The sequence below is a fragment of the Amphiprion ocellaris genome, chromosome 19, assembly GCF_022539595.1.
Source record: "Amphiprion ocellaris isolate individual 3 ecotype Okinawa chromosome 19, ASM2253959v1, whole genome shotgun sequence".
NCBI classification, from domain to species: Eukaryota; Metazoa; Chordata; class Actinopteri; family Pomacentridae; genus Amphiprion; species Amphiprion ocellaris.
In genome coordinates, this window is record NC_072784.1 from 24693318 (window position 1) to 24711915 (window position 18598).

General features: G+C 43.1%; 1 protein-coding gene across 2 annotated transcripts in view; it reads left to right on the forward strand.

Moving 5' to 3' along the window:
- Window positions 1-1086: 1086 nt before the first annotated feature.
- Window positions 1087-18598, forward strand: part of smg1 (SMG1 nonsense mediated mRNA decay associated PI3K related kinase) — a 166780-nt gene continuing 149268 nt past the window's right edge. For both annotated transcript variants that reach the window (XM_023284949.3, XM_023284950.3), the window contains exons 1-3: window positions 1087-1310; window positions 3351-3496; window positions 16325-16477. In XM_023284949.3, the coding sequence (XP_023140717.2) occupies window positions 1234-1310; window positions 3351-3496; window positions 16325-16477 (376 nt within the window). In that variant the 5' untranslated portion in view covers window positions 1087-1233. The remainder of the gene's footprint in view (window positions 1311-3350; window positions 3497-16324; window positions 16478-18598) is intronic.

An 18598-nucleotide genomic window follows, 5' to 3' on the forward strand; every position in this document is an offset into this window, starting at 1 on the left:
GCGACTTCTACGGAGAGTTCTTTGCCTTCGCCCTAAATCAGCTGGGATAGGCTCCAGTCCACTTGTAACCCTCTACATTATAAAGTAGTATATAGATGATGCATGGATGTATCATTGTTTCTTGACTGGATAACAATTTTTTGTAAATCAGTTCAAAACAATTTAAGCTGCTGTAACTTCTAAATATCTCATTCAGTTACAACTAAATTTTGTTATTGTGAACAGTTAATCACAGCCAATGAGACACTTTGGAGTGTTTTTAAAATACAGGACAAAACTATAAATCCTATAAATTTGTAATTTTTTCTGCTTTACCAGAAACATGGACCCAAAGCCAAGGTACATACCAAATCGGTCATTTATATACAGCTGCTGCATGTTGTGTTAAATATTTCTTTAAAATGTTCAATTCAACTGCATCACTTAACCAATCTTAGTATAGTTAGCTGTTAAACAAAGCCTGAACAAAAATAATACAAAAATACCCTTCTATCAGTTTCTTTTACACAGTCAAACCCTTCACCTCACCCACTGCAAATAAATGCAAAAAACTAATTAATAAACAACTTTATGGATACTGTAAATATGTTTTAAATCATAAAGCAGCAAAAATACGGTTAAGATTAAATCTATTGTTTTTATTTGATATTAACATCTGATTAGGAATGATTTTATAGAGACTTTCTGTCTACTTTATCAATTTCATATTACATTTAGCTTTAGTGGGACAGTCTCCATGAGTAACTAAAATAAAGTAGGGACTTCAGGAAAGGTAGCAAAACCAGTGGAAGGAAGAGATGGTCAGATAGCTTTACAGCAAGCCTCATCAAAGAAAGGGGAGGAAAGAGGAGGGAGGAGGCAATTAAATTTTATCCAAGGCTAAATAGTAGGAAAAAAACACTTCAGGAAGATGTGACAAAAACACTTGATAATACGGAGTTTGATTAAATCCATGTTTTGCAACTGTATTTAGAAAATGAATGCTATTTGCTCGTATTTTATTAGCCTCTCTCTGAGAATTCCGATTCACACTCACCAGGTGGCGGTAGTGCGCCATTTCGATGTTTGTCAACCGCTAACAAGCATCAAGAAGAAGAACGACTATCGGAAGCTAGCTGTACCAACGAGTTGCTAACCGATTTGTAAGACTTGATAAAACATCATAGTGAAAAGTAACCCCGAGGAGAGATAAGGTTCCCGCTGCCAGCAGGTCATGCAGCGCTCTAAAAGGTAATGAGCCGTAAAGCCTCAGGGTCTCGGCTCAGCGGCGCAAACAAACTGCGGCCAAACTGGAACGACTGGCAGCCCAGGTTGGTGTCTGTGTATGCTTTGGTGTTGGATGGTTCACATAAAACGGCGAATTTTGGGGCCTACGCTGTGCTTTTGTGTTGAGTTGTGGCCACATGGAAGGGAATTAGGTCTGTGTTTCTCTACCTCAGCACTACAGAGTTGAACTTTATTACCTTTCGAAACGTAATCTCGGCATAGTTTGTCACAAAACTGTAGGCTGTTCTTGAGCTTGTCTCGCTGACGGGTGAACCCGGCGCTAACGTTATTCAGAGAGCAATGCTAATGTTGCCTGCCAGCAGCTAACTCAGTTAATGCTAATAAGTAATTGACAGCAAGGGACACCACCACATAAGTAAAGCTGTGCTGTTCCATGTGCCCCGACAATGACTCGAGAGAGATTTTGATTTATTCATGAGATGATACAAATTAATTAGTGGCGGCAGTCATTTGTGGGCTACAGCGTTAGTTCAGCTGGTTAGCAGTCCTACAATTCTGTCCGCGCTGGCTAACGATAGCTGGCTAACAAGAGAAAGACGCCACCCTACGATTATGTTATCAACTTGCAATCACTGTGTGGCAGTTAGTTTCGACGCCGAATAAACTGAAGCTTGTTTTTGGTACCAGGACCCACTGAAGTGCAATCCAAATTAAGTGGTTAAGATCTTTAAGGTGGCTCATGCATCTACCCAACCACGAGGTCCTGCGTCGACACGGGAATCCGCAATATTTGATTTGACATGTGTGAGACACATCGGTTTCAGCGTATTCAAAGTGTGACAAATGATCGCAAACTAAATTGGGATTCCAGAGTCATGGACCACATAGCACCTCTGAGCTTCCTCGAGAGTTCGTGCAGTCCAGAGTAACAGCTCGCTCCAGACAGTTTGTAGATAGTTTTAAACAAAGACCAAAACTATGCAGGTCCGTAATTAATTGCAATGACGAGACTGGCAGTTAGTTACAATATGAAACAATTTTACAGCAAAAAAAAAAAAAAAAAACACTTGTAAAATCAGACATCAGGTTGGGCCTCTGTCAACAGGTTCAAATTATTTTACAGGTCACTTCATGGGAGCAGCCAATCTACAAAACATTCAATACTATGAACATTTAACTAGACATGGAAGGGCAGGCAAAGTCAAAGTATACATGGAATCAGTACAAAAAGATTCATCTCAGTGATTGTAGTCTGCAGTCTCACCGATGAATGTGAAAACTACACTGCATTGCATCACTAACAGAAAAAAAATCTGTTTAATCTTTCAGTGCACTTGCTTTTTGTTTCTCTTTGCCTCTTTCTATTGGTTCATTTTTTTTCTCTCCTGAGTTACTTTTTTGGGCTAATCATTTGAATGACATTTAAACGTTTCTATCCCTCAGTGTTGATACAAGAGAAAGGCAGCAGTTCTTAGTACTGTTCTAATGTTAAAAGTACAGTACTAGTTTAACTGGTAAATTTAAGCTTATCATAAAAATGGAAGGAATGACTGAGACTGAAATTTAAGCCTTTGTGATTTTCTAATTATATTGTTTGATTTGAAAAAATATTGTTTAGCTCGAAATGTAACAAATATCTATTTAACTTGTAAAATCTATTATGAGTTATCTTGAGCTAATAACTTTTCTCCAGGAAGTCGCTGCCCTATTTTCCAAGATGACACTCCTCTGACTCTCTGACCTGGTGCCTGGATGCTTGACGTGACGTCACTTTCAAGGCCGCACTCTCATGACTAATTAACGTCGTATGAATCCCACGTATCAAAGAGTAGATACTGAGCAAGATAGTTATCTGTAGTTTACCTTAGTACTCGCGAGTACCCGACATGGTGCTGAAGTCTGCTGTGAAGGTGGAGACAAGTGGCGGTGGAGTATTTGTGACAATAACAACAACAAAAAAAAAGAAATTTGAAGGAGCGGCGGCTAGGATTTAGGAATGACGGGCCGCAGCTGCTGAATGAATGTAGAGGCAACACTGAGAATACACTGCTCTCTGTGTGTATGTGTTTTCTCCCACCCCACATCTTTGTCTTTCATGTATTTTTTTTTCTCCATGTTTTCAGAGTTGACAGTATATCATCCAGCCAGGACCCAGGGAAGTCGAGAGAGCTTGGTTCAGGAACATATGACGTGTTGCCCTCCAGTTGCCCTGAACAGCCAGTGGTGTCTAGTGATGTCTACACTGCTGCAGATGCACATCAGGAAGAAGGTAAGGCCTTTGCTAACATGACCAACTGACCAAATTCATTTGGCAGTCTGGTTAAATTTCACTAGCCACACCCATGTATAATTGCTGCCAAGCTTGTCCATTCTAAACATCACTTAATAGAACCTGTCTGGCATTGTGAAGTAGGCTAAAGGGTCTCAGAAAGCAGCACATGATGCCACTTTGTGAAGAAATTAAAGAACAAATACGAGACAAAGTCATTGGCATTTGCCAGTCTGGAAAGGTTTACAAAGCCATTGTTAAGGCTCTGGGACTCCAGCTTACCACAGTGAGAGTTATCCACAAATGAAGAAACATGGAACAGTGGTTAACCTTCCCAGAAGTGGCCAGCCTACCAAAAGAACACATCGACATCTCATCCAGGAGGTCGCAAAACAAAAACCCCAGATGAACAAAAATTGCCATCCATGGGAGAATTGCAAGGTGCAAACACTCCAGACCACAAAGAACATAAAGACAAGGCTGATATTTGAATAGAAAAATCTAGATGAGCCCCAAGACTTTTGGGATAACATACTGTGGGCTGATGAGTCAAAGGTGGAAGACAGTGGTCTGTTAATCTGGTGTAAAGCTATAATACTGTATTCCACAAAAAGAACATGTCAACAGTGAAGCACGGTGGTGGTAGTGTGATGGTTTTGGGCCGATTTGCTTCCAGAGGGCCTGGACGACTTGTCGCAACTGATGGAGTTAGGAATTCCGCTCTCTACTATAAAATCCTCCTGGAGAATATCTACCCATCAGTTCAGCAGTTTGTGCTCAAAAGCATCTAATGTGGCAAAATGAAAATTAATCTGTAGAGAAGAATTTAACAACAATTGTTGCTGCCAAGGGTGGCCCAACTAGTTATTAGTTTTAGGGGGGCAATTACTTTTTCACAGGGGTGATATAGGTTTTCAATAAATCTCCAATAAATCATCATTTAAAAACTGCATTTTGTGTAGATGATTTCTAACTAATATTAAGAAAATCTATATATTATATATAAAGTAACCTACAAATGCCACGCATTTATGGGAACTTCTGCAACAGAGTTCAAAAGAACTTCCTGAAGGATGTTTGATTTCCATTGTGGAAAGAATGCCATGAGTGTGTTCAGCTGTTATATCTGCCAAAGGTGGCTACTTCAGTCAGAAGTTTAGAATACATTTTGGTTTCTAAATAGATAATTTAGTTTTTTTTCCTACTTAATTTTTTTTTGTTCTATTCTTTCATTATACATACATGCCTACACACATATATATATATATATAAATATATATATATATGTAAGTGCTGTCAAAGGATTAAAAGGTTTAATCAGATTAATCACAGGGTTGCGGTGGATTAATTTCGATTCATCGTGATCCAATATTATTCATTTTTTAATCATATTAATCGCGTTTCATTTTGCATGACCAAACAGATGCAAGAAAGAAGGAAATATATATGCACTTAACATGTTTATTAAACACGGAGTGTTCATATTACTGTAAGTTTGTGGACTGTTCCGTCTTTGGGGGTTTTTTTTGTATTCAAAAAGAGGGCCAACGTGCTGTGTAGCGCAGGGGTATTCAACTAAAGTTCAAAGAAGTCCAGTCAGAGAAAATGTATTAAAGCAAAGGTCTGGAACATCGTAAAGTCTAACTTGAATTAGTGTGATATATGTTGATGTAACCTGGTAGTTTTATTAGTGTCTGTATGTAATAAATAACTGACCGTCAAATCAAATGAATTCAGTACGGTTCAAAGACATTTTGGCAACATTTATTTAAAAATAACTTTTGATATAACTGTACATCTGAAAATAAAGTGAAAAATAATGACTGAACAACCTGAACCACCTTAGGCTATATACATCTTTAACGATACCTAAATATCCAAAAAATTTAAACAATTGAACACTTTTACATGTTTTTTTTTTTTCTCTTATATCACTCCCCTTATACCCCTGCTGCTTAATGGGAAAACTGAGCTGCCAGTATTTTGAATCGTGGTCTGAACGGTGTCAGGGTTATTCTCAAGCACATTTGGAGCTCATTGGTGAGTCTGGAACCATATTTAGTTTGGATTATGTTCATAGTTGAGAAGCTGGCTTACAGCTGTATGTTGAGCCAAACACAGTCAACATGTGCAGGGCGACTTTCCCCTTGGTGTCGATTTGTTTATTACTCTGCCAAGGAGTGCGGTGGAGTTATGTGACTATTGACGTACGTTTGTCTGTGAATCTGTCTGGCCATCTGCAACATTGCTCAAAAACAGACTAACAGATTTGGATGAAATTTTCAAGGAAGGTCAGAATGACACAAGGACCACCTCATTAGATTTTGGCAGTGATGCAGCTTATAGTCTGGATCCGTGGATTTGTTAAGGATTTGCCATTGCAAGATATAGTGGCGGGATACGGCGTCACCTTAACCATGACAACAAGTGAACGCTGTTTCAGTTACCTGCATCAATTCACTTGACCCGCTACATATTTCGGTCACACAATTTGGTATCTGTACTACATAACGTACGCACGCACAACACTTTTGTATTTATTTTGAATTTTGTATTTATTTAGTTAGTGGATCGATCTATATTAAATGGCCAGATTCTATGTTGCCGTGATTTCTGAATACACAAATTGAGGAATGAACAGTCTTGGCGGAGCACTGCACTCTCTGAGTGCTTTTCATGTTCATCTTTTTGTCCATCCTCCTCTCGTCTGTCCCTCGCTTGTTTTCTGAAGTCAGCTGCGATGTTCAGCGGCTGGAATGCAGAGACCAATTCATTGGCTGAGTAGGGTCACATGGGATGGCTGAACTCGTACCTAATTGGTCTGTGTGTTTCCTGAGCTTGTAACCTAATGCCGTAAACACTGGAAAAGCTGCGCCGGTAAAATAGAAGCGACCCATCAAATTTAAAATACCCGAAATGCGTTGCCAGAGACGTTTCAGAGATTTTAAGTCATTTTGTGCTGCAGATGCATTAATTGCATTAAAAATTTAAAGTTGATTAATCATGGTGATGGATTAATCAGCATTAATTTTGACAGCTCCGGCTTTGTAATTAATCACAATTAGTCGCATTTTTGTCAAACAGCAATATTTGACACAATAAGTAATTAGCAAAATATTGATGACCAACTAACGTTACATAACATATAGGTAGCTTCAGTTAATTGGGCCTGGTGCCAACTCGTTAACGTGAGTAAACTATTGATAGCATTAAGCTAATATCTACATTAAAAAAAAAATTTAATATTCAACCTTTAAAAAGCCATTTTCAGCTGCCCAGTCAATAAATAGGTTGTACAAGTAAAATCTACAGTCAAATGTCATTTGTTTATGTCGCCACGGCTCTGTCGCTGCTGAAAAACATCCTAGAGGAAACCACTGATATATATATGTATGTATATATATATGTGTATATATATGTGTGTGTATATATGAATATTAGTGGTGGGATGCGATTAAAAAATTTAATCTAATTAATTACAGGCTTTGGAATTAATCGCAATTAATTGCAGTTTTAAGTTTAGTCAAAAAGCTATATTTGACACAATAATGAAGTTTTTCAATTCAAATAAAATTGTGGTTGACAGTTGAATCAATGAATAGACATATATGTTTATAATTTAAAATTTATTCAAAAAAAGGAAAATGGGACATATAGAAAAAAGTGATTTTGATGACTTAAAGCCTGAATTTAGTTGTTTTTCCACTGTATGGCAAATAAAATCAGCATAAGTAGTTCAAGGAGCTTCAGAAAGTTGAAAATCCAGAGATTCATTCTGTTTTCATCTTATCTGGGTCTGATAAATGGTGGAATTTTGATGGTTCTTTTTATAGGAATATCAATTTTTATTTATGTAATTTTTTTTATAAACAAAAAGTTTGTAATGAAGTTATTGAAAGAGATATTTTTGTTGTTTAGGTTCTTCCTCCTCCAAGGAGGCAGAGCCTCGACGGAGTAAAAACTTAAACCACAAAAATGTTTCATTTCTATTCATCTGCATTTTTCGTCTGTCTGCTACATTCACAGATTACTGCAAATCTAAGTGCAATTATAGTGATTTTATTCAAAATTTTAAGACTTTCTGTAAACTCAAGCACTGTCTAGAAAAGTGGTCTATTATGGGATGGCTACACCGTTAGCCGTTAGCATGACTCGTAGTTAACGTTAGCTCTGGTGCTAACAGCAACATGTTTTACATTGAGGTGATACCTGTCGGCTTGAAGTGACGCAGTGATCAAAAAACTCTTTGTTGTACAATTTGCACACAACCAGGCTTTTATCCAAGCTGCCATCGGGAAGATTTTTAAAAGGAAACTTTCTGCCCAACAAGCTCAATCTCGTCTCCCTTCACAGTTCACCAGTGCCTGACTTCACTCAGTGCTTCCTGTGCTTCTTCTTCATGGCTACAAACAGACTTTAGGTTCATTACCGCCACCTACTGGGCTGGAGTGTTCATCAGAGTTACCGGTGTGCCACAAATGAGGGAGCTGAAGAGGGTGCAATTAATTGCGTTATTGTTTTTAACGCGTTATTTTCGAGGTAATTAATTAATTGAAATTAAAGCGTTAATGTCCCAGCCCTAATGTATATATATGTGCATATATGTGTGTATATATATGTGTGTATATATGTGTGTGTGTGTGTGTGTGTGTGTGTGTGTATACCGTAATTTCCGTACTATTGGGCGCACCTGAATATAAGCGACACACACTAAATTTAAAAAGAAAAACATTTTTGTACGTATATAAGCCGCACCTGTCTATAAGTCGCAGGTGTCCACGTTGTAACATGAGATATTTACACAAAGATTTTTTAAACTTTTAATTAAATAAATGCTTTTTTCCGAACAGTGCCTGTAACAGGGCAGTAAAACGCACTGTCAGTTATTCACACTGCCAACGCCAACGTCTCACCATCGATTCATTGATGCCAAACTTACTTGCAGCAACTCTATTTTCTTCTTCGGCAAGCAGATCGATTACCTTTAACTTAAAAGCTGCATCATACGCTATGCTGCCCTTGCAGCGCATAGCTAGACAGCTAGTTAACATTCTCAAGTCTTTAAATAGTCACACAGGGCTTGCTTTTTCTGTGCTTTTCTTCAGCTTGACTTGGACCATTAGTGTAAAAAGACAAATCTCTAAGGCAGAAGCCTAGTGAAACATTAGCAACGAAGGTTAATTAGCTCTGTCCGTTGCGGCTGTCGGCACTCCACATGAGAGACGTAGCTAACAGGAAAAACGAAGCACCTTCCAAGATAGGTCAAAAGCGCAGAGAAGTGAGAGTGCTCACACTGTCATTATTTCATTGTGTGTTTTCCATGATGAGGGTGTGTGCATGAAGCCAAAATTACTGATCTGAAGAATTTAGTGTGAGTGCGTTTGATTTAATTCGAACCGTTTCATTGGTTCACTGTGACCTGTTTGGTAATTTCATTGGTCTGATGTGACGAGGCTAAACGTATTGACGGCATGAAGCTCACCCGTAAAAATCTATACATTAGCCGCATCGTTGTATCAGCTGCAGGGTTCAAAGTGTGACAAAAAAGTAGCTGCTTATAGTCCGGAAATTACGGTGTGTGTGTGTGTGTGTGTATATATATATATATATATATATATATATATATATATATACATACATACATACATACATACATACATACATACATACATACATATATATATATATATACACATACATACATATATATATTATTAGCCGGGACTTTAACGCGTCAGTTTTGATTAATTACCTCGAAAATAACGTGTAAAAAATAATAGCGCGATTAATTGCACCCTCCTCGGTTCCCTCATTTGTGGCACACCGGTAACTCTGATGAACACTCCAGCCCAGTAGGTGGCGGTAATGAACCTAAAGTCTGTTTGTAGCTATGAAGAAGATGCACAGGAAGTACTCAGTGAAGTCAGGCACTGGTGAACTGTGAAGGAAGACCAGATTGAGCTTGTTGGGTTGAAAGTTTCCTTTTAAAAATCTTCCCGATGGCAGCTTGGATAAAAGCCTGGTTGTATGCAAATTGTACAACAAAGAGTTTTCTGATCACTGCGTCACTTCAAGCCGACGGTATCACCTAAATGTAAAACATGTTACTGTTAGTACCAGAGCTAATGTTAGCTATGAGTCATGCTAACGGCTTACGGTGTAGCCATCCCATAATAGACCACTTTTCTAGAGAGTGCTTGAGGTTACAGAAATTCTCAAAATGTTGAATAAAATTGCTATAATTGCACTCAGATTTGCAGTATTCTGTGAATGTAGCAGACACATGAAAAATGCAGATAAATAGAAATGAAACATTTTTGTGGTTTAAGTTTTTACATCATCGAGGCTCTGTCTCCTTGGAGGAGGAAGAACCTAAACAACAAAAATATCTCTTTCAATAACTTCATTATAAACTTTTTGTTTATAAAAAATTACATAAATAAAAATTGATATTCCTATAAAAAGAACCATCAAAATTCCACCATTTATCAGACCCAGATAAGATGAAAACAGAATGAATCTCTGGATTTTCAACTTTCTGAAGCTCCTTGAACTACTTATGCTGATTTTATGTGCCATACAGTGAAAAAACAACTAAATTCAGGCTTTAAGTCATCAAAATCACTTTTTTCTATATGTCCCATTTTCCTTTTTTTCAATAAATTATAATCACGTGTATGTCTATTCATTGATTCAACTGTCAACCACAATTATATTTGAATTGAAAAACTTAACTTATTGTGTCAAATATTGCTATTTGACAAAACTGCAATTAATTGTGAGTAATTAATTCCAAAACCTGTAATTAATTAGATAAATTTTTTTTATCACATCCCACCACTTTATATATATGTGTGTGTGTGTGTGTGTGTGTGTGTGTGTGTGTGTGTGTGTGTGTGTGTGTGTGTGTGTGTGTGTGTGTGTGTGTGTGTGTGTGTGTGTGTGTGTGTGTGTGTGTGTGTGGTGTGTATATGTATGTTTATATGTGTGTGTGTGTGTGTGTGTGTGTGTGTGTGTATATGTATATATGCAGACCTGGTCAAAATCTTAAGACCAGTTGAGAAATAGCTAGAATTTACCTTTTGCACATTTGGACCTTAATGAGAGTTTTAAGTAGAGCTAAAATATGCAACAGCAAGAAGGGGGAGTGAGACAAAAAGCACTTTAAAAAAGTAATTTTTTGAAAACAAGAAGTAAACTGAAATAGGCTGTTTATCGGCTGCAGTTCATTTGCATAAAGTAGACTGACTTCTACTTTATGCAAATTGGATGCTGCATGCGGAGATTCCACGCATCGTGAAACTGTCCTCAAACTTCTACCAACGCCAACTAGGCGTTGGCGACCTTCTCGCCTCAAATGCTTTCAGAAATACTTTTCATTGACGTGTTTTTTGAAATAAAAGGGAAAAATTGCGGCCGAGCCGCTGTGTTTATCCGACTTGTCTGCCGGACTGTCCAGCTGAAAGCTCGGTCACGTGACCACGTAGCGGCTTGCTGTTGCTCAGCGCTGTCATGTGACCATGTTGTGGTCCGCTAGTGACCGCCGTCTGTGCGATTTTCAGATGAGGTGCGTTGCCGTCCGGGAAAATAGCATCTAGTGGACACGCGCCTTTAGATCTGCACCGCTCGCCGCCATGTTGTGTGTGTATCAAGCGCGGGGGGGAGGGGGGCGCACACTCTGAACTACGGGAGCCCAGCGGGAAGGCGTTGGTGGCGGATGTTGATGAGAAAATCGATTTTCATTAAAACAAATCGACATTAAGTCCATCCATCCATCCATCCATTTTCTACCGCTGGTCCGGGTCGGGTCGCGGGGGCAGCAGCTTTAGGAGGGAAGCCCAGACCTCCCTCTCCCCGGCCACATCATCTAGCTCCTCCCGGGGGACCCCAAGGCGTTCCCAGGCCAGCTGGGAGACATAGTCTCTCCAGCGTGTCCTGGGTCTTCCCCGGGACCTCCTCCCAGTGGGACGTGCCCTAAACACCTCACCGGGGAGGCGTCCGGGGGGCATCCTAATTAGATGCCCGAGCCACCTCATCTGGCTCCTCTCTACGCGGAGGAGCAGCGGCTCTACTCTGAGATCCTCCCGGATGGCCGAGCTTCTCACCCTATCTCTAAGGGAGAGCCCAGCCACCCTGCGGAGGAAACTCATTTCAGCCGCTTGTATCCGCGATCTTGTTCTTTCGGTCACTACCCAAAGCTCGTGACCATAGGTGAGGGTAGGAACGTAGATCGACCGGTAAATTGAGAGCTTCGCCTTTCGGCTCAGCTCCCTCTTTACCACGACGGATCTGTACAGCGCCCGCATTACTGCGGAGGCCGTAGCAATCCGCCGGTCGATCTCTCGCTCCATCCTTCCCTCACTCGTGAACAAGACCCCGAGGTACTTAAACTCCTCCACTTGGGGCAGGACCTCATCCCTGACCCGGAGAGTGCACTCCACCCTTTTCCGGCTGAGGACCATGGACTCGGATTTGGAGGTGCTGATCCTCATCCCAACCGCTTCACACTCGGCTGCGAACCGATCCAGTGAGAGTTGGAGGTCCTGGCATGATGAAGCCAACAGGACCACATCATCCGCGAAAAGCAGTGACGGAATCCTGAGGTCACCAAACCGGACCCCCTCAACACCCTGGCTGCGCCTAGATATTCTGTCCATAAAAATTATGAACAGAATCGGTGACAAAGGGCAGCCCTGGCGGAGTCCAACTCTCACTGGAAACGAGTTCGACTTATTGCCAGAGCAGTTCCACGGCCGGGACGAAAACCACATTGCTCCTCCTGAATCCGAGGTTCGACTATCCGGCGGACCCTCCTCTCCAGTACCCCTGAATAGACCTTCCCAGGGAGGCTGAGGAGTGTGATCCCCCTATAGTTGGAACACACCCTCCGGTCCCCCTTTTTGAAAAGAGGGACCACCACCCCAGTCTGCCAATCCAGAGGCACTGCCCCCGATGTCCACGCGATGTTGCAGAGGCGTGTCAACCAGGACAGCCCCACAACATCCAGGGCCTTGAGGAACTCCGGGCGGATCTCATCCACCCCCGGGGCCCTGCCACCAAGGAGCTTTTTAACTACCTCGGCGACTTCGACCCCAGAGATGGGAGAATCCACCCCCGAGACCCCAGGTCCCGCTTCTGAATCAGAAGGTATGTCGGTGGGATTGAGGAGGTCTTCGAAGTACTCCCCCCACCGATTCACAACGTCCCGAGTTGAGGTCAGCAGTGCACCATCCCCACTATACACAGTGTTGACAGTGCACCGCTTTCCCCCCCTGAGACGCCGGATGGTGGACCAGAATCTCTTCGAAGCCGTCCGGAAGTCGTTTTCCATGGCCTCGCCAAACTCCTCCCATACCCGAGTTTTTGCCTTGGCGACAGCCGCAGCTGCGGCCCGCTTGGCCAGCCGATACTTGTCAGCTGCCTCCGGAGTCCCACAGGCCAAAAAGGCCCGGTAGGACTCCTTCTTCAGCTTGACAGCATCCCTTACCGCCGGTGTCCACCAACGGGTTCGGGGATTGCCGCCGCGACAGGCACCGACCACCTTACGGCCACAGCAACGATCGGCCGCCTCAGCAATGGAGGCACGGAACATGGTCCACTCGGACTCAATGTCCCCCACCTCCCTCGGGACATGGTTGAAGTTTGACCGGAGGTGGGAGTTGAAACTCCTTCTGACAGGGGACTCCGCCAGACGTTCCCAGCACACCCTCACGATCCGTTTGGGTCTGCCAGGTCTGACTGGCATCCTCCCCCACCATCGGAGACAACTCACCACCAGGTGGTGATCGGTTGACAGCTCCGCCCCTCTCTTCACCCGAGTGTCCAGGACATGCGGCCGCAAGTCCGACGATACGACAACAAAGTCGATCATCGAACTGCTGCCTAGGGTGTCCTGGTGCCAAGTGCACATATGGACACCCTTATGCCTGAACATGGTGTTCGTTATGGACAATCTGTGACGAGCACAGAAGTCCAATAACAGAACACCGCTCGGGTTCAGATCGGGGGGGCCGTTCCTCCCAATCACGCCTCTCCAGGTCTCACTGTCATTGCCAACGTGAACGTTGAAGTCCCCCAGCAGAACTATGGAATCTCCAGAAGGGGCGCTCTCCAGCACCCCCTCCAAGGATTCCAGAAAGGGCGGATACTCCGAACTGCTGTTCGGCCCGTAGGCACAAACAACAGTAAGGAACCGTCCCCCTACCCGAAGGCGAAGGGAGGCCACCCTCTCGTCCACCGGGGTAAACTTCAACACACAGTCACCGAGCCGAGGCGCAATGAGTATTGACACCCCTGCTCGGCGCCTCTCATCATTGGCAACTCCTGAGTGGAAGAGAGTCCAACCCCTCTCGAGAGGGCTGGTTCCAGAGCCCCTGCTGTGTGTCGAGGTGAGGCCGACTATATCAAGTCGGAACTTCTCAGCCTCGCACACCAGCTCAGGCTCCTTCCCCGCCAGAGAGGTGACGTTCCACGTCCCTAGAGCCAGCTTGTGTAGCCGGGGGTCGGTACGCCAGGCTCCCCGCCCCTGGCCACCGCCCAACACACATGGCACCGGACCCCTATGGCCCCTCCTGCGGGTGGTGGGCCTGCTGGAGGGGGGTCCCACGTCTCTTCTTCGGGCTGTGCCCGGCCGGGCCCCGTGGGAAGAAGCCCGGCCACCAGACGCTCTCCATCGAGCCCCACCCCCGGGCCTGGCTCCAGGGGGGGACCCCGGTGACCCGCATCCGGGCAAGGGACTCGTGGTTCCAAGATTTTTAGTCTTCATTGGGGTCTTCTGGGCTGCTGTTTGTCTGGTCCTTCACCCAGGACCTGTTTGTCTTGGTTGACCCTACCAGGGGCATAAAGCCCCGGACAACATAGCTCCTGGGATCATTGGGACACGCAAACCCCTCCACCACGATAAGGTCGCAGCCCCGGGAGAGGACATTAAGTACAAAGTCGAATTAATCGATTAAAATAAATTTATCGCCCAGCCCTACTCTCAGTAGGACTCAGCAATGAGTAGCTCCACCGTTCTTGTTAATCACTTCAAAAATTCGTTTGGGCATGCTTGATGCGAGTGTTTCCAGGAGGCTGGTGGGAACGTTGCTCCAAGCGATGAAGATGGCTTCACGAAGGGCATCAACTCTCTGGAACTGATGGCCATTTTTATAAACTTCCCTTGCCATCCATCTCCAAATGTTCTCTATGGGATTTAAATCAGGGGAACATGCGGGATGGTCCAAAAGAGTGATGTTATTCTCCCTGAAGAAGTCCTTCGTCAAGCGAGCATTGTGAACTGCAGCGTTGTCCTGTTGAAAAACCCAGCTGTTACCACACAGACGAGGGCCCTCAGTCATGAGGGATGCCTGCTGCAACATCTGCATGTAACCAGCCGCCGTTTGACGACCTGCACCACCTGAAGCTCCAGTGTTCCACTGAATGAAAAAGCACCCAGATCATGATGGATCCCCCTCCACTGTGCCGGGTAGAAAACATCTCAGGTGGGATCTCCTTGTCATGCCAGTAACGTTGGAAGCCATCTGGACCGTCAAGGTTACATTTTTTCTCATCAGAGAATAAAACTTTTTTCCACCTTTCAATGTCCCATGTTTGATTCTCCCTGGCAACGTCTAAACGGGCAGTTTTGTGGCATTGTAGGAGACGAGGTCTTTGAATTCGTTTTTTGTTTTTGAAACCCTTTTCCCACAGATGCCGTCTGATGGTTATTGCGCTGCAGTCGGCACCAGTAAGGGCCTTAATTTGGGTCGAGCACCACCCCGTGTCTTGACGGACAGCCAATCGGATCCTCTGGCTCAGCGCAGGTGTAATTTTTTTTGGGTCTACCACTTGACTTTTTTGTTCCATAATGCTCAGGATCTTTCAAAAAATTTAGAATGACTGTCTTACTGCGTCCAACCTCAGCAGCAGTGGCACGCTGCGAGAGGCCTTGCTTATGCTCGACGATCCAACCACGTTCAAGAAGAGAAAGCTTCTTAGCTTTAGTCATCAGGAGGGCATGACCGTGTGAATGCCCGACAGAAGATGAGAATTTTGAGCAGATTTGGGCTTTTATAGCCTGTGGTCTTAAACATTTGATCAGCTGATAAACAGCCTATTTCAGTTTACTTGTTGTTTTCAATAAATTACATTTTCAAAGTGCTTTTTGTCTCACTCCCTCTTCTTGCTTTTGCATATTGTAGCTCTACTTAAAACCTCATTAAGATCCAAATGTGCAAAAGGTAAATTCTAGCTATTTTTCAACTGGTTTTAAGATTTTGATCAGGTCTGTATATATGTGTGTGTGTGTGTGTGTGTGTGTGTGTGTGTGTGTGTGTGTGTGTGTGTGTGTGTGTAAATATAAAATATATATATATGTGTGTGTGTGTGTGTGTGTATATGTATGTATGTATGTATGTATATATATATATGTATAAATGTATATGTAAATGTATATGTGTGTGAGCGTGTGTGCGTGTGTGTGTGTGTGTGTGTATATATACACTTACACTCACTTTGATAGCAGAGTTTGGTTGTTCCTCACCCAATTTTAAGCCTCCTACACATCTGTTTCTGTTCCGGTTACGAACAATGTTTCAAGTACACCTATAAGAATTGATGCTGGTTTGAAGGCAAGGGGTAGTAACACCAAATTTTGACTTGATTTAGATTATTTTTGTCCAGTCACATTGCATTTTGTAAGTTGATGAAAGTAAACAATTATTTATATTTTTTAAAGCATTTGTATTGTACAGCATTCTTTCCCACCTCTGACTACAACTTTTGCGTGTGTGTGTGTGTGTGTGTCTTTAAAACAAAAGTTTTATACAATTTTGCTTGTGTCCATAGGTGGATATGAAGCTGGTCAAGGGGTCTCTGATACTGCGTTTGGTTGGAAGTCGCTGGGGCAAGAGTTGAGGCCTAATGACGTGACAACAGATTTGACTCCTTTTCAGCATGGAACCCGTGCTTTAGCTTCAAAGGACATGAGGAAATCGCAGGGTAAGCTCTGGGAAAGATGTCCGGTATTTTAAGATTAGATCCAGCACCAATGGATGCAGTAGTCAGATGGTGCAAGAAATATCTCTAGGATTTAGTTGGTAAAGTGTTATCTCTTAAATCAGATTTGTTTGTCCTGACAGAGTACAAATAATTGTTTGTCACTTTAATAGTTTTGGCTGCAGTTTCAGTCTCTGTCAAGATAACAGACAAATATGTGTCTGTACACAAAAAAGCATGTCCTGGAGAGATTTTTTTTTTTTTTAATGCATGGCTGTTTTTCAGTTCAGGAGTGGAAAAGTTTACAAAGCTGTAGGACTACTTGCAGAAATTTGCCGACATGTACATGTTTTTTTCCATGCAGTCTTATGAGAGGCTTGATTTTGCAAGCTGGAAAGTCCTAAATACCATCAAACATATAAATGTACCATAAAAATAAATGCAGGCTGGATAGGCAGCTAAAAACTAAACAGTGAAACACAGTCTTCCTAGCTCCAGGTTGGTTGCTGAATTGAGCATGAAACTATAGGTTACTATAGGTTACTATAGGTTATGTAATCCACGTAGGCCTGCCCCTAACGACTGCGACTGTCATTAGTGACAGCCCTAAATCCATGTACAACCTTACTAGCATGAGTGGTCAGGTAGAGCTGCCTACCTTTATGGAACTTGCGCTATAACGTAGCATCAAATATGTTGTTTTGAGACCCCTTTAACCCTTTGACGTGCAACATGGGTCACAATATATCCATATTCAATTGAACATGGTTCACTTTTGACCCATGTTGTGCATAAAAGGGTGGAACAGCACCCAGGGTGCTGTCAGGCTGCATCTAGTATGAGTCCCCAAGCCCTCGAGCGTGCATGGCCTAAGTTACATATAGGCAAGACCAATTGCCCCTACAAGTTAGAGAGCTGTTACTTTATGATAGGCTTGCCCCTGTGTGGACAAGACCAGGATGCAAAACCCCTTTTTCCTGTCCAAATGTATCCACAAGGGACAAACTGGATAAAGCATGTGCAACTGCTTTTCCTCAGAGGAAAAAAAGGAGGTGGAGAAAATGTCAGAAAAAACAATGGAGAAGCATCAGCCGTCCACCTTGGGCACTAAGACATGGTTGGGTTTTAGTGACACCCTGACATGCCCTGGTGCAAACTGAGTGCATGAAGGATGCACTGAGAGCACATGAATCTCACTGATGTGTCTGGCAGATGTCAAAACCAGCAGCAAGACTGTCTTCAGAGACAGGTGTTTAAAGCTGACCTCCTCCTGTGGTTCAAATGGGGCCCCAGGGAGCCCATCCAAAACCACCACTACGCCCCATGGGGAAGCTAGTGACCTGGAAACAGAAAAGATTAAGTAGCCCGCATTTCCCTTTAATGAAAACGGCAGACCAAAGATTGTTGGATTGCAGTCTTGTTTTCAAAGCCCACATAGCATGCTGCGATAGCAGCCAGGTAGACTTTAATTGTGGAGAAACCTTTTTGTTTGTCAGTCATCTCCTGCAGAAATGACAAAGTCACACCAACAGAGCAGAAAGGAGATGTTCCCTTTCCTCTGTTGCAGCTCCTCAAATACCCTCCATTTACACTCAAAGAGACCTACTGTAGGATGCTCTAGAGGAAAGTTCCCGATATATAATTAAAATATCACTCACAGGCCAAGCCCATAGAGCTAGGCACACCGGGTGTCGGTTAAATATTACTCTCTGTGTCTGTGACAGCATGTTCGTGCGTTGGGGAAGCAGCTGTGGCTGTCTGTGGAAGACTGATATATATCCGTCAGCTCGAGCATCACTGACCAGTGTGGGGCCATCAGAATTGGAGTGTGGCGATGCTTCCTCACTCTGGCCAAATCAGGGGTATCTGAGCCATTTTCACCAGTTTACATCCCCTCGACTTTGTGTGGCTCTCAGAGATAAAAGACTTGCTGCTCCACAAAATCAGTTTGAATGTCAGCATGTGTAACTGTAGTCAGCGCAGGACCCCCCTAACAATTGATATGTCACCATCGTTGTATTATGCGTTCTCACCAGAACATGATGTTGAGCCCACTGCTTCCAGCTGCCCAGTTCCACCAATATACTCTGCATTGCCCTTATCATACTTGATATGCACACTGTT